The sequence below is a fragment of the Pipra filicauda genome, unplaced genomic scaffold, assembly GCF_003945595.2.
Source record: "Pipra filicauda isolate LSUMZ 115617 unplaced genomic scaffold, ASM394559v2 scaffold12_size5214236_pilon, whole genome shotgun sequence".
Taxonomy (NCBI): domain Eukaryota; kingdom Metazoa; phylum Chordata; class Aves; order Passeriformes; family Pipridae; genus Pipra; species Pipra filicauda.
Window position 1 is genome coordinate 2,679,641 of NW_024103763.1, and position 15,794 is coordinate 2,695,434.

The following is a 15,794-nucleotide window of genomic DNA, read 5'->3' on the forward strand; positions in this document are numbered from 1 at the left end:
TTCTGTTTTTCTCGGAGGGTGCAAACTTACCTGATGAAGAGGAGTACTTCTCTTCAGATGAACTTGGATTGCTTGTAAAAATACCTTGGTGCAAGCATTTAATTTCATCCAGAAGTTATGAGGCAGGGTACTTCCAGGAGTTTCAGAAAAGGAAGGATTATTTGGAAGTTAAAGCAGGTAAACACTGCCTAGGAGAAGAGGATTTACCATCTCTGACGTGCAGCGTTTGTGTGACCCTGGGCCAATCACTCCAACTGAAATACCACAGGTGGCCATTCTGCTTGCCTTACTTTTTGGGGGTTCTCAACTTGTCTGTTATTGATTCAAAATAGCAAAATAGAGCAAAAAGTGTGGACCAACACAGATTTTTAACATTGTAAATTTTGCCAGTTTGCTCAGGACTCACTAATCTGTTTTCCCTCAGAAACATTCCTGGGAGAGATGGCTTTGGTTACATAGATACAACCATCTAAAAACACTGAGAAAAGAAGGCAAGATTTTCAAAATTAGTATATACTTTTGATAATTTTGATTTGAGTGTCTGTTAAGTTGGCAAAATTAGCAGTATCTCCATCTTCTTTCTGTCTGCATCCTGAGCTGACTCTAAGACTTTACTTCTCTGCAAATTTACCTCTGAGATTTTCACAGATGTAGTTCGACCAACACCTGCTGTAGCACATGTATGAATATTTGCACAGACCTCTTTAAATACAGCACCTACTAAAAATGTATGGTAAGAGGGGAAAAATGTTTTCCACAAAAGAAACCCAAAGTGGTATTGATTTTAACAGTGCACAACACGCCATAAAAGAAACATGCTTTAAAACACAACAGTGTGGAACAAATATTACCAAAGGACACAGAAGGACAAACTGGGCATCAGATGAAGAAAGCAGAATAACCAAAGTGTCTGCAATAAACACTTTCCCAATCCAAGTGCTCAATAGGATGTGCCTTAAAGAGACTAAGTTGTGCTTGGGAAAATTCCTGCACTGCTTTATAATTCATGTCAGAGAGCTGTGATAAGAGGCTGGCCAATGCCCAGCAAACACATAGCTTCTCTGCTGTCTCCTTGCCCTCACAGGCAGTGCTGTGATAATTCATGCTCCTGGCTCTGGAGGAGAGGAGAAACTTTCTGATCCCATCCCTCAGCTCCTAAAGGCTGTAGGACTGTCAGGTTGTATAATCCTTCCCCTATCACTCAAAAGTGGACCCTCACATTGCTCCTGGTGATGTGCCACCTCTAGGATGGTTTCCTTCCATTCGTAGGAATGGATAATGAAGAAAGGTGGAGTATGGAGAGTTAGGGAGGAACATGTGACATCTCCAATTCTGAGCATGCAGACACTGGTTACAGTCCCACCACAGCTGGAAAAGCCCTTTAGCTGCTCTAGTCAGGAAAATAATCTTGTTCTGTGAAGTATGGGCAAAATTAAACTGTTTATAACTTCCTTTTTAGAGGCTGAATATTAAAAAATTTCCTGGAGTTCCTCTATCTGTCGTAAGGCAGGATACACAAATATTTCTGGAACTAGTTCCTGACTCCCAGGTGTAAGTGCAAAGCTCTGTAGATTGTAAGTAACACACTACCTCCAGTGCTTAAATATCCATAAATTATTTAAAATCAAACCTGAGCACAAATGATTATGGTCTTGTTTCACAGGTGCTGGTGGATGCACACTGTATTAAATCCACTACTCCCTGCTTGAAAACAACCTGCCAGCCTCCACAACACAAAAGAGTTAACAAACAACTACAGACAACTCCACACACATTACCTGCTGTTAGTTCTTCCCTGTATGTGAAATATGATAATAGCACTACTTCAACTTAGAAGGCTGTTACAAAGTTAAATTTACTAACATTTGAAGGAGTTATGAGAGTACCGCAGGAATGTCATCATGGAAATTAATTAATCTGCCTTCAAGGCAGGGTTTGAAGAATGTACAGTGAATATGACATGAAAGATTTCACTTTACATGATGAAAATGAAGAGAAGCGTTGAAGAACTATACATTAATTAAACACATCCTTTGCACTGAATGAGGCAGGAGTCGTGTGGAAAAAAACATTCTGCAAAGGTAATTTAAAAACTAACTCATATCACATACTACATAAAATACTATAGGGGAGGTTTTTGTCTTCATAGATTTAATGTTTTCTGTATAGTTTCCTTAAGTTTTTTTTAAAATCTCTTTTTTTTTCACTGCATGTCTCCCAGTCTGAATGCTGTGAACCAGCTATCAGAGGAAATTACATCTGTAGGAGAATACTTATTTCTCCATGTGACATGCTATGCTTACGGGCTCCATGACCACTTCAGAGCCAGCACTAGTTCAGCAGGGCAGATTCTCCAGCAGTCCCATCCATCCCTCTCCACCCAGCCACTGGCTACTGCCTGAGCACCCTCCCTGCAGATACCCTCATACCCCTTTCTTCAGCTTCTGGCTATACTCCCATTTTTTCCTGCCCCGTCATATCCCTCACATCCGTTCCCTCCTTTCCTAATTCCCAGTCTTGGAAATTCATCCTCTCTGTTTCCTTCCTCTCATCACTAAGCCCATGTAACTTCCACTGAGACCAGCTGTTCTTTCCTGTGTCTTTGTCAGACAGCAATAGGCTAAAGATTAATTAGGATTACAGGAGAGTCTTTCTTCTTTTGGTCTTGATGCCAAAGGTGCCCCTGGAAATCAGGAGGCACAGCTATGGTAAGACAGGTAGAGTTTTTCTTCTGTAACATGAGCAAAACTGTATAATTTAATCTTTACAGAGTAGAACTCCTTGATGGAAGGTTAGCCTAAGAAAGAGCTGGCATGAAAACATCAATTTGGCAGAGGTATAAACAATCAAAATTAATTATTTCATTGATAAGGCAACATTAGGAATACCTGTTACTATACACACCAGAAAATCTAAATCTATGTAATCAAACTTTTATTGAAGTGTACGAACTCAAACACAAGGATATCACTTGAATGTATAGACGGAAGATGAAATGTTGCTCAGCGCCCCAATAGAGTAATCTATAGTTAATAAGAAATAGTGATTTACTGGGAGACACATGAGGAACACCAAAGCAAATGCTTTCCAAAAAAACCAGTCACAAATAGTTTCCTCATCCATCCCCTTATATTGACTGTGGTCTGTATTTTCAGGTAAAAAATATAATTGCTTGGCAAAAAGAACAAAAGGAATAGAGATGGAAAGTGGGAGGATTAAATGTGTCTTTCAGTAAATTTTGGTAAACTGGCAATGAAGATGAGTCAAAGAGGTGTTTGGCATCTACCACCACTCCTATTGTTTTCAGGGCAACGTGGCGGGAGCTGCCCCAAGGCCACACGCCCCGGGGCCGTGTGTGTTCCTGTCTCTCTGCTGAGTCCCAACATGGTCCAGAAGCAGCAAGAACAGCAAGGTGGGAGCAAAATAAATATGTAAGGTGTGTGTTAAAGGGCCGTTCGACCACCACCATAATGTAAGCGATGGGGAGAAACAAAGATGATGTTTCTTTATTTCTCCTCTTCTAATACGGAGTACAAAGCGGTCCTGCCCCTGCAGGGCCAGCCCGGCCCGCAGGGCCGCCCGTGGGGCGCAGTTGGATGAGAAGCACAAGGTGCCACCGATTCCTCCGAGGCCGCATGTGGCTGCAAACAGCGGACGAAACCACCTGGATGGAAAAATCCGGGCAAACGGCGGGACCCCCTCGGGAAGCCGGAGGGCACGCGCTGCTTGGCTCTCGGGATAATCCGATGGGACGTCCCCGGTCACCACGTCCCGGGCTCGGCCGCGCGGCCGGAGCAGCACCCGCGGATCCGCGGGGCGGGGCGGCAGCAGCACCTGGCGGCCCCGGAGCCGCCCCCGGCCGCGCAGGCGGCCCCGGCCCCGCTCCTCCCCGCCGTGTCAGGTGCCGGGGGCGGGCACTGCGCCTGTGCGGCGGCCGCGGGGCGCCGCGGAGCCGAGCGGAGCTCCGGCGGGACACGGCGGCGGCACCGGCGGGAAGATGGCGGAGCCCGGGGCTGCGCGCAGCCACCCGCGGGCCACAGGTAAGGGATGGGTCCGCGGCACCGCGAGCTGCTGGAGGACGGTGGCTCGCCCGCCCGCCCGCATCCCGCGGCTTCCCCCGGCGCCGTCCCGTCCCTTCCCTCCCCGGCGCTGCCGGAGCCCCGCGGGCGGCGGGCGGGGGTCGCTGCCCGGCGAGCCCGGCAGGTGCCGAGGGTCCGGCCGCCATCTCGCAGGGATGGGGCGGGCTATGCCCAGCGGGAGCCGCGGGGCTGCCGGGTGGCTGCTCCGGAGGGGACACCGAGCAGGGCTCGCCCGGGGCTCCCGGCGAACCTTTTCCTTCCCCTTTGTGGTGCGGGAGGTGTTTGCCGTGAGGTGGCTTTTGTGCCGCCGCGGTTTCCCCCACCGCCGGCGGTGCTGCCGGGGAGGGCGGGCGGCAGCTCGGCTGTGCCCCGAAGTGCAGAGCAGGGAGGCAGCGATTTATGAACCTCTTTTCGAGCGGTGCCTGGGCCTGCCCGTGCGGGTGCTGCCCAGCCCGGGCAGCAAACTGGTTGAGCTGGTATCGAGCGTGAACGCCTCGCTCGGAGCCCTTGTAGAGGCACGGCTCCCAGTGAAGGTCCCTCCTCGTTGCTCGGCGAACGTAACTTTTAATTTCCGAGGGCAAAAAGGGTGTGTGAGGTGTGGTGGAGGCTGCTGCTGCGTATGGAGTAGGTAACTCCTGGCACGGGATCAAGTCCGTCGGCACCAGGAGATGTTGCGGCCGGGGCTGGTGGTCGTGACCTTGGCTCTTGGCTCCACGTGTAGGTGTTGGGGTGGGTCCGGCCGCTGTTTTTTCACGTGACCTCTCCTGGGCATGAGGTATGAGATGAGTGGTGATTAGGTTTTACGTAGCTGCTCATTATATTTTTACCTTAAATATCTGATATGGAGCCTCTGCTTTGTGGATGGTAAGCCGTCTAAACCTGGGGCATCAGAGGGAATTAATTTCCCTCTCGTCCTAAGCCATTGTAGTGACTAAAAATAGCTTTACAATTCTTTGGGAGATAAGGAAATTTTATTATATTATTATCCCAAAGTTATGGAGCGGGAAGATGAATCTGAGACTTTGACTTCTCTGAGGTAACACAATGCAAGGAGCCAAGGAGGGAGACGGGAACGCCTGTGTTTGCTGTTCTTCGCCCTTTTCCTTGTACTCAGCACTCACCGCTTCTGCTGTGGCAGTTGAGCACTCAATCTCTTCTAGCTCTCAGGTCTCCATTTTTTCATGTTTCACATGGAAGAGAAGGGAGAAAAACAATATTCGAAATTCATATTTGTGACTTTTTCTTTTCCACCTCTTCTCTATAGCATAAGGAATTCTGCCCAATATTGACTTGCACTCTTCCTAGACATTTTTATTTTTGTGTTTTTCTAGTTTATTCTTTCTAATTTCAGAGGCAAATGTTGCAAAGAACATTCACTTGTTATTTAGACCAGTACGTCATCTGTTTTTCACCCTATATGAGGTTGGGGATCCATAGAAAAGGCAGCATGTGGTATAATTAAAGATGATATCAAATGGGTCATGTTGTAGACCATGGACAGGCACAAGCTGATCTAATCACTTGTGGTCAAGCATTGGCCTTTGAACACTAATGCCCAAACAAGGCAGTGTAGAGTGGTCTTAGCCAAATTTTTTATTTTATTTGAATTGTCTGCTAGGAGGTCATGTATGATGTGGTGTGAAGGACTGTGTGTGTGGTGTGTTTTACAGGCAGCAGTATGGATGGGATTTGGATCTGTGCAGCAGAGAATGAGACTTTTTTTTTTTGTGGGACTTAACTTACTAATTTTGTAGGAAGCACAACAGCTACTAGCATGAATCATTAATATGGAAGTGGAAATTATGTTCTTTTAATTCATGTGTTTGTATGTCCTGGAGTCCTCACCTTGTTCACAGGAGTAGGAAGAATCTTCCCTCTGTGTTCCAAAATAAAGTGCTGCCCCCCAAAAGGGCGCTGCCCCCCAAAAGGGCGCTGCCCCCCAAAAGGGCGCTGCCCCCCAAAAGGGCGCTGCCCCCCAAAAGGGCGCTGCCCCCCAAAAGGGTGCTGCCCCAGCAACCATCAGTGACTGCAGCCACTGTTCCCCTTCCTAAACTTGTAAACCTCTGGCAGCATCTGAGTTTTGATCTGGAGGATTCTCCAGTGCTGAGGGAATTGCTAGGATGGCAGTGAAAAGAGAGGAAGGACGTTTGGTGTGTCCAGCGCTTCAGAGTGTGTGCCCAGACAAGCTGTAACAAGCAAGCCTGCAATAAGGGAAGGTATTTGCATCTCTAGACTACTGAGGAAGAGAATATTGTTCAATTGTTTATAATTCTGCGAACAAAGAGCAAAATTCTGTGGCACATGTGAATAATATTTGCCGAGCTCAAGTATATCCCATTGCCAAAAATTAAAGGCATGAGGCAAACAACAGAGAGGCTGCAGCCTGAGAAGACACTGTAGGAATGTTTTAATCAGGAAGAGTGTTAGGTGACCTAAACACAGGCGTTATTGCTGTCTGTAGTAAAGGTAATGACTAAACAGCATTTGAAGGACAAACTGCTCAGTATTGAATCTCCCATCTTTCTTTCTGCTGCCCAGTGAGACTTGCTTAATGTATGTGCTGAAAGATAAAAATACTGGATATTTTGATCTTCAGAGCAAAAATGTTTTTGGTTTTTTTCCTTACAGAAAACATGGTTACCCCTAATGCAAGTTTTAGAAAAAATAACGTGTTGTGCCTGTGTATCACAAAAACAAGTTTGTGTGAAAGGAATTAATGTGTGTATTACTTTAAAACTACTGTGTGGGTTTCTCTTCTTGATCTCAATGCTTTTCCAAGTGATTTCTTATAGGCCAAAATGATTTAAACAATCTGCACTTATACTCTTCTTTTTGTACTATACTATTTTCTCTCATATGGACATTTCAAAGTTGTTTATTCCCTACGTTAATTCATGTGCTGCTTTTCATGTGATGTTATCGTTTGCAAGTATTGCAAGGGCAGTTTAATATGCTACATCCTCTCAAGGTTACTGTTCTGGTATTTGAAATATTGTAACATTGTCAGACTTCGTCTCTGTCCTTAAAAAGCAAAAGTCAAATCCCTTTGGAACAAAGTTCATTTAATTGCAGTGAAGAAAAACATCTTACTTCTGAATTGCAGGATTGCAGAAATAAAGGGTACATCAGTTGAAATGCACATGTGAAAGGAAAGTGAAGGATCTGAAGACTTTGGTGTTTATAAGACACTGTTGTATAGTGTCACATACCTCCATTTGCTTTGGTGGTTGGCATATCAGTAGCAGTGGAAGGGCATCAGGAATGATTTTTTTAATACTAGGTAATTATTTCTAGACATGCTAATTGAACAAGCATATACATATTTAATGTAAATGAAACTTTATATCCTGCATGATGATATTGTATGAAGATTTATGTAGTAAGGCTTTTTTTAATCTCATGAATAAATAAAGTACAATTATAACTTTCTTGGTTATCAGTCTTTTAATGTATGTGGAGCAAAACTGACAGGGGAAATGCTTTTAAAATCTTATTTGTATCTGTCATTCACTTACAAGGGCATTTTAAGGCTACAGAATTTTCAAAGCAAGGCTTTTCATTCTGTTTAATTCTGGACCATTTAGGTGGTTAGAAAAAAAAAATCTTATTTCGTTTTTGTGTGTTTCACCTCTGCCAGAAGGTCCCAGTGTCAGTAATGTCGAGTAGCTTGTTTGGCTCTTCTCTGTTTTGGTTGTCTTGACCTCTCCTCATGAAATTTGGTTTTTGCACCTACTCTGATAGACTGCTGGAGTTTTCAGCCCTTCATTTGTGACTGCTTCAAGCTGTCAGGCAGATCCTATTCTCAGTTAAAGTTCTATATCCATTTATATAGTGCTGTTTTGGTTTTTTAAAGTAGTGTTTTATGGAATTTTTATAGATAACTAGACTGTACAGGTTGGAGGGAGATAAAGCTGATCAGGAAGCTAATGCAAATTTTGGGAATGCTAACTGCATTGAGTTACAACCAAGTCCAGTTGTCGCCTCCCAGTTTCCATCTTCCTTCTTTAGTTGGCTGTCACAGTTATTCTCAGCCTGGTAACTTCAGGCTTTGTGAGGTCTGTGTGTCTTCTGGGTCCTGTTTGATGCAGCTGCATTTCAGGTGGTGTGTGTGTGACAGGTTATGCTCAGCTCTCAGTGTACTGTGGTACACTGATTTGGGTCAGTAAGTATGTTAAATGCACTTGTATTACACACTCAGATTTAACTTCCTTGTGGATATCTCCTACTGACAGAGAGGGAAAATCTGGATAATATGCTTAAATAGTGGAAGGAGTAGTAATGCTGTTATTATATAACCAGCCAAGGTTATTGGAGTAATCAAAAGCAAACTTCTTTCAGTACTGCAATGGGGCTTTTTTTAATCCGCCTGGCTTATGACATCTTAGATAACTTCTGAGTTATTTCTCTCCAATTGACTTTTGTTTGGTATTTCCATTACAACTTGATAAATTACCTGTGTTGTTTTCTATGGCTGGAATTAGTGCATGTAGGAACATGGTATGTGTTAGTTTTCCCAATATACTTGTGTTCAAGCAGCTTACCCCATGAAAAAAGTGACCTGAAATCTTGGGTAGTCAGAGTTACTTTACAGCATAGCATTACCCTGGACTGACTTTAGATAAGATATTTAGAAATACCTTTCTCTGTATTTTATCTCCACAATGATTAATGATGATTGTGTCGCTGTGTAAAGATAAGAGGTAAGTGGGTTTCACAAAGTGGAAATCTATCTAACCATCAAAATGGGAAAAAATTAAAAATCTCAAGATTATTGTTATGCTTGTAACACATCTGACAGACTTTGTGTCTGTCATTCAAATAATACAGTTTTGTTTTTTTTCTTAATTTGTATCATAAAGCTGTCAAGGTCCTAAACCCTTAGCACCCAGCTCAGCAGGTCTGACTATTGTAAGAATTTTAGTAAAGTACTTATTGTTGCAGTTAAATAGTAATCAAAGTGTTTCATATGGAATTTCTTCTGGTTTTGAGTTGTCTTCTGTGCTCTGTGTATGTACATACATAAGACTTTTACATTTCAGACTTTCTGCAGTTGTAATGAACAAATACATTAAAATGCCTGTTTGTCTCATCTTAGTTTTTTTTTATTTTCTTCCTGTTACTCTTAAATGCATTATCCACAGTAGTTACGCCTTTCCTTAACTATTTATTGTCTATATCCTCTGTGATCTGAAGTCTTGTGAAGTATTTACTGTGCTTCTTTTCATTTAATGTATTATTTGTGCATACCGTCTTTGCTTGCCAAATGCCAGATCAAACTGCATAGAAATGTTTTTCCGTAATTTCTGGGACATCAGTTTCTCTTTTGCACTCAAATATCTGAAGGTTTTTGCTACTGCTTTCATGTGTTTGTGTCTCTTTCCCTTTGATCAAGAGGAAGCTGATTATTCTTGTGTTATTGAGGTGCTGCAGACAAACGTCTATTTTACGGAGATTGATAAAGCATTTCCGTGATCTTTGCATAAACTTCAGCTATGTAGCAAGTAGACTCCTGTTTGCTTTTTTAGCAGCTTTGCAGTGAAAATGTCCAAAGCAGTGATGAATGGTAGAGGTATTCCTGACGTTGTGCAGTATTCCTGGTTTGCGCAGTTGCGTTGTAACTGTTTGCTTAGAAGTAATTTTGCTTTAAACTGTTTTTCTCACCGTACTGAAGTTGGTTTTTTGCTGTGTTTTCATGTTATTTTTCTTGGCATAAAGATGCCAGTAGCAAACTTCTCTTATTAATGTTTCACTTTTGTTAAATTCATTCCTTTACACTATGGAAAATGCAGCTTTTTGTGTTGTAGTGTTACAAAAACATGCTTTTTGATTGGACCAATTGAAAAAACATAGTGTTGAACTGAATGTCTTGTAACAATTTAGCAGAAGAGATTGTTTCCTGTGCTTTACATAGTATTTAACTTTCTGAACTTTCTGCTTTTCATTACAAGAGTAAATACATGTTTGGCACAGTCTTGGACATTCAAATCCTTTTTTTTTTTTTTCCTTTTGTGAAAAATCTGGAAACTCTCATTTTTCTGTATTTTGAATACAGAAATAGGTGAAATTGTCAGAGTGTTTGAAGTCAATCCCTTCAGTAATAAGTTGTCAGTTTATTGTTTTGTGAAGTTGTTCCTGTGTGCTTGCATTTGCCTTCCAAGAGGATCAGTCCACTGAATATGTATTAACTTGGTTTGATAAGATGAGCATTGTAGTCTGGGGCGCCTTCTGAGTTGGTACTTCATGCCAGAGCTGGCTGCCTCTTGGCCTCATGTCCAGGTTAGTACATCTGCTGGCACAAAAAGAAAAATGCCCCATAACCTTACCAACCTTACATCGTTGGTGTATTGTGCATCCAAGCATTTTAGAAGAAGAAAGTATATGAAGCCTCTTAAGTCTGCTTAAGTCTACTCAACTATTCTTTGTTGAATAGTTTCTCTTAGATACTCCTTTTTCCTAGTAGTGATTTTAATAAAAATTAAATAAGGCTCTAGAATTTATCAGTTCTAGCAGAGGTTTTGATGGGATGGAAAAAGCTGTGTTGGATAAAAATACATGACATTGTGTATCAATTTGTGGATGCCATTATAAAAGCATCTCAAAAAAATCTCCTGAAACACCACTGACACTAGTAAATCTGATTGTTTTGTCTATTTTGATGCCAGATGCTGGAGGACTGTTGTGGTTTTGTTTCACTTAGGTAAGATCTGGAAGTACACCTTGCTTGGTTCAATCCATATGAATTACCAAATTACTTGTCTCGTGCCAAGCAGAAGCTAGCAGGGCTCTTCTTTATTTCAGCAAAATGTTCATTCAAATATTTATAGTTTGCAATTAATTGTGCTTGTGGGTGTGGTGGAATACTGAAGTTCTTCATGTGGCTTCCATCAAAAGAGAAAGATACAGATTTTCCTAAGGTGCTGTGGCATGCCTGGGTTTGTAAGTCCGGCAGGAGTGCTGAAGGGATCCTCCCCTGCTCTACCACGGAGAGCTCTGCTGCCTTTTCACTTAAGCAACAGATCAGGTGATAGCTGGAAAAACACTCCAGTCTGAATAAACTGGCTGTGATTGTTGAGGTGGGATAAACTTCCAACATACGATTATTTTGTGAGTAAAATAAACTTCATTTTGAAAAAAATCCAGTCACGTGAAACAAAAATAGTTTTTCATGCTGTTAAGTTCACTGCATGGCAAATCACACAAGAAGGGGAAAATAGGACCATATTGCAATGTTTGCAATCTTTACATATTTTAAGTAAAGGGATTTAGTTTTTCTTCCCTTGGGAGGGTGGTATCAACTAGTGGGAAGTGCTTTCCTTCTCCTGTGGCTGGTGACTTGCCCGCCTCCTGCCAGGTTTCATTGCCTTGTTTGTGTTGAATGTGACATCTGTGTGTGTGTGCAGACCAGCTCTGTGTCAGGGGAAAGAGACTTCGGGGAGAGGACTGGAATGTGCTGTTGGGTATCTTAAAATGTTGATAAACAGTGAGCCAATTATGGCTTCCAAAATAAATGATGGATGAGGTAGTTCTTTCCCTCTCCCGAAGGGAAGAGAGAGTAGGGCTTTACTTTTATGCTTAGTTTCTTGGCTTTTAGTACCACGTGTCAGCCACAGGGCATCTTTTTCCCGTATGCTTAATGGCCTATTAATAGATGTAAGTATTTCCATTATATTTCCTGGGTTTAGTAGCACTAAGTGCTGTGGTTATAAGTAAACATGGCAGTTTTCAGTAGTCAGAGGAAGTGGTTTAATGGTGCAGTGAAATGAATGGGTGACCTTCCTTTGGCATAAATGAGTTTTTGATGAGGTTCTGGATGTGAATGCTGGATTGCAGGGTTATGGGCCAAGATGTGTTTCATGGCTCATTGGGGCCAGGTTATGGCACTGAATGAAAACCTTTGAGTGATGCACGGGGAGAAATTGTTTAGAGAAAGTATTATGAAGAAAGGTTGCATTTCTCTGGTGTTATCAAGTTACAGAAAGAAAATTTGAAACAGAAATAACTGCACAGACTGAGGCATTTACAGATAACGGAAAGAGTTTGGTTTTCATAATAATTTTTGTAATATAAGGGCAATTTTGCATCTCCCTTGCAGTATGTTTTCCCTGTTTTGGGTTTGACTGTTTTTTTTGTGCCTCTGAGGTTTTTGTAATCTCGGTTCTTATAGTCACTGCCTGTATCTAGCCTTCCTTTAATTCTCATGCTGCCAGAAGATGTCATAAAAAGAATAAGTGACCTATCTTTGAATTATAATATATTTAATATGTGATGAAGTTGTCCAAGTCGTGTGTGAATGGAACTGAAAGTCATGTTACACAGTACAAGCACATCCGCTTTCAAATCCAATTTTTGTCATGACTGGTCTGTTTGAAATGCTGAATACGAACTGAATACTGTAAGGGAAGTCTTCATGCAACCGAGGTTCCTTGTAATGAATGCTCCCTAAAGCACAGTGACAAGCTTACAGGCCATGTAGCAACTGAAAAGGTGTTTAAAATAGCACAGTGATGCTCCTGGAAGACCACTGACTTCTCTGTTGCTGAAAACCCGTGCACCGCATAGATCTTCTGGTGCCTGCTTGCTGATAGTGGTGCATCTGTGCTACTGATGAACTGACATCCTACTAGGTTAACTCTTGAGATTTTATAAGTTGGCTTTTTATTTTTCTCTCTAATTCCCTGCTCTCATGTACTCACCCCTGCCTACAAAGGGATAAGGATGGACACCTAAGTGAGAGAGAAACAGTATCTCCTTCACTGCTGTCTTCCCTGGTGGCCAGAAGAAAAGCATAAGGGTTGGGTGTAAGATCACAGCAAGCATACAACATGCTTCCTAGAGTCCCACAGATTACAGTTACAGGAGTTAGAGATGTATCCAGAAGACATGAATACGTCTTCCTTATATACATATTCCCGTGCTCTAGCCTGGTCCTTGCTCCAGCTTCATAATTACACTCAATACAGTAATTAATTCTTGCATTTGGTGTTCCAGCAGAGCTCGCCCCTCTCCATTCAGCCTTGGGAGTGGAGGGAGAGAAAAACATGATGCTAAGGAGGAGACTGGGCCCATCAGATGGGATCCAGCAGGAATCGACCTCTCACCAGCCCACCTGCCTCCTGCAGTAGGAGCCCAGAGGGCTAAAGGAGCTCCAAAATTTTTCTTGTGGCAGCTGCAGGGGAGGCAAGGAGACCCTGGAGAGGAAGAAGGTGGAAAGGAAAAGAAAATGCATTCCATGTTATTTAACCTCTGCTTCAGGCATTACAGTTCAGTAATAGAGAATCACCATATCAAAGAGCTCTTTGAAAATCAAAGGTAACAAAACCAAATAGGCTGAGGAATGTTTTTCTAGTCTTCACAGCAGCTATTGGTGTTGCAGTGGGATGTACTTTTTTAAGTTGTAGACTTAGGAAAGTAGAGGGACAGAAGTCTTCAAGGTGGTTTTCTAATGCCTGTTTTGCACTGAAATGAATCCAGATATCTCCTGGTGATGCACACATTCTGAGAAATTCTGGTCAAAACTTCCATGTTACAAGGTAGCACTTGGAAGGTGTAATTTTCCTATTCTGACTTTCAGTCCCAGTGGCCGAGAACTGGTGGATCTCATTTTGAGGAGCAGTGTTTCAGGCTAATTATATTATACAGTCCTTCATAAAACTCTACAACGGAAAAGTCCCAAGAAGGAAAACTCTTGCATATGGAAAAACTGTTCAGCAGCTCAACACTTTTATTGCAACTAGATTTGAATGCATTCAGCAAGCTGTATCTGTTTCTAGCTGTGTAATCTAGTCCATTACTTCATGCCTTGCCAGAACAAACAAATTTGTTCCTCTGTCATTTGGTAAAAAAGGTAGTTTCAGCATTGTCTGGCAGATGCTAAGTGCTGTTATTAGGGAACAGTGCAATAAATAAAGATACATATTTATTTGTAGGTAGAGCTTGAGTGACAGTCATTGAGTATACAGTCTAGGGTTTTGGGAATTCTTGCGATGCAGTTTATCTGTAAGGACTGATGGTGTTGGGTTTGTAGAGGAAAAGCCTTTCAGTTTACATCAATTAGCACTCCTTTGATAAGGTGGTACAGGATTTGGCTCCTGGTTCCAAGCATGTTACATTGAAGTAATCTGCCCCTGAGTCTTCAAATGTTTCATCAGGCACAAGAATCTCTTCATCTTCTAGTGATAGCTGACTTTCTCCTTTTGGTTCAGAAATGTTCACTGCATCAATTAAAAGGTACTAAAAGCAAAACCAGAAGTATTTCTTTCTTATGGTTAGATGATCCTCTTGCCTATGCACAGAAGCAGTACCAAAATGTTTGCTTGCTTGTTTGGGAGAACTTAATTTCAAATCCCATTCATGTTCTCGGGTAAGAATTTTAGATGCTGATCTACTGAAAAAAAAATAAAATTGTTTTTCTTTTTTTTCATAGCATTAACCCTTCTCACTGAGGTAGAGAAGGTGAGTACAGTTGGCTGTTTGTGATAATATATCTGTTATGTCCCATCGCCTGCTACCCCATATGAATCCATTCCTCCTTCTCCTCGCAACTCAAGCTTAGAGTAAGGCCAAGCCCTCTTGTGTGTGTGTAGACTTGCTCTTCCTTCTGCCAGACTTACTTCTTACATGCACAGAGTGGGATGTGGCTTTTGCTGCATCTCTGATTCCTCTTCTCTTCCAAAATACTGACTGGCATCTGCTACTTAAGCCAACTTAATGTACTCATTTCTCTCCTCTTTTTGCTTGCTGCAAGTAGGCAGTTTTTTCAAGCCCTGACTCTGTATCTTTTGATTTGTATCTACATGTGAAACAAAATTCTGGAAGAGTGTAGGATTGCTGTGTGAGTGCCGACTTTCAGCCTGGTGCACGGTGACTCGGGGCTCTGTGTTCAGCAGAACTACTTTGTTGCCACTATCAAACAAAAGCCTTTCCTCATACAGGTGTGTCCTGAACTTTGCTCTGACCACAGTTAGTCTGTGTCTAATCAGTCCTGGCAAGGAGCTCCACAGTCAGCTGCCTTCTGCAAAGAATGCTACATCTGATGAATGTATCTTACCAGTGAGGCAAGGCTTGTGGACAGATAACCTCTTTTTATTAGACCAGCCAATTATAGTCCAAACAAGCAAGGTTCCCTGCCCATCGATCTGAAGAAGGAGCAACTTGGTTCATGACACGTGGAAGTGGAGAGGTGAAAACAACAGGAGAAGTGGATGTATAAGCCTTGAGGCTCTTGAGGCAGCCACTGATTCTTGCTCTTACAGACAGGATGTTGTAAGCCAGCCTTTTATACTGGGACACAGCACCTGTGATCTTTTACTCTGTTACAGGTGTGCTGAAGTGTGGCAGCCACTGCTCAGGGTGGTTCTGTTCAATTTGGTGTGGGTTCTAGACAAGCACTAGTCAAGAGGGAGGGAATAAAAGTTCAGATGTCTAATTTACTTAGAAAACTATTCTAGTATGGTTCCTGGATTTGCAGGGTGGATATTGCTATTACATTTCATGAGCTGACAAGGTGAAGTTGAGAGAAATCTCTTGGAATTTAAAACAAAGTGTGGAACCCGTTGATGAGTTTCTGGTTTTCTGGGCTCATATCCAAAACTAGTGCAGTTGTTGTTCACTTTCCTCTAATGAAGCAACCCCGATGAGTCAGTTTACTAACTGAAGTTGTAATGGTGGAATTCCAGATTAGCAAAGGAAATAAAAACTGATGTCAAAAAGGAAAGA

The 15,794-nt window shown here is 42.4% G+C and overlaps 1 protein-coding gene across 1 annotated transcript; it reads left to right on the forward strand.

Annotated features, from left to right (window-relative positions):
* Positions 1-3,594: 3,594 nt before the first annotated feature.
* LOC120322558 (translation initiation factor IF-2-like) lies at positions 3,595-14,531 on the forward strand. Its single transcript, XM_039378179.1, has 2 exons — positions 3,595-4,040; positions 14,503-14,531. The coding sequence occupies exons 1-2, from the start codon at positions 3,597-3,599 to the stop codon at positions 14,506-14,508; spliced, it is 450 nt and encodes a 149-aa protein (XP_039234113.1). The 5' UTR covers positions 3,595-3,596; the 3' UTR covers positions 14,509-14,531.
* Positions 14,532-15,794: the final 1,263 nt, after the last annotated feature.

Excerpts from the sequence above, each read along its gene's own strand:
- LOC120322558 (XM_039378179.1), top strand. The coding sequence starts at position 3,597 with ATGAGAAGCACAAGGTGCCACCGATTCCTCCGAGGCCGCATGTGGCTG.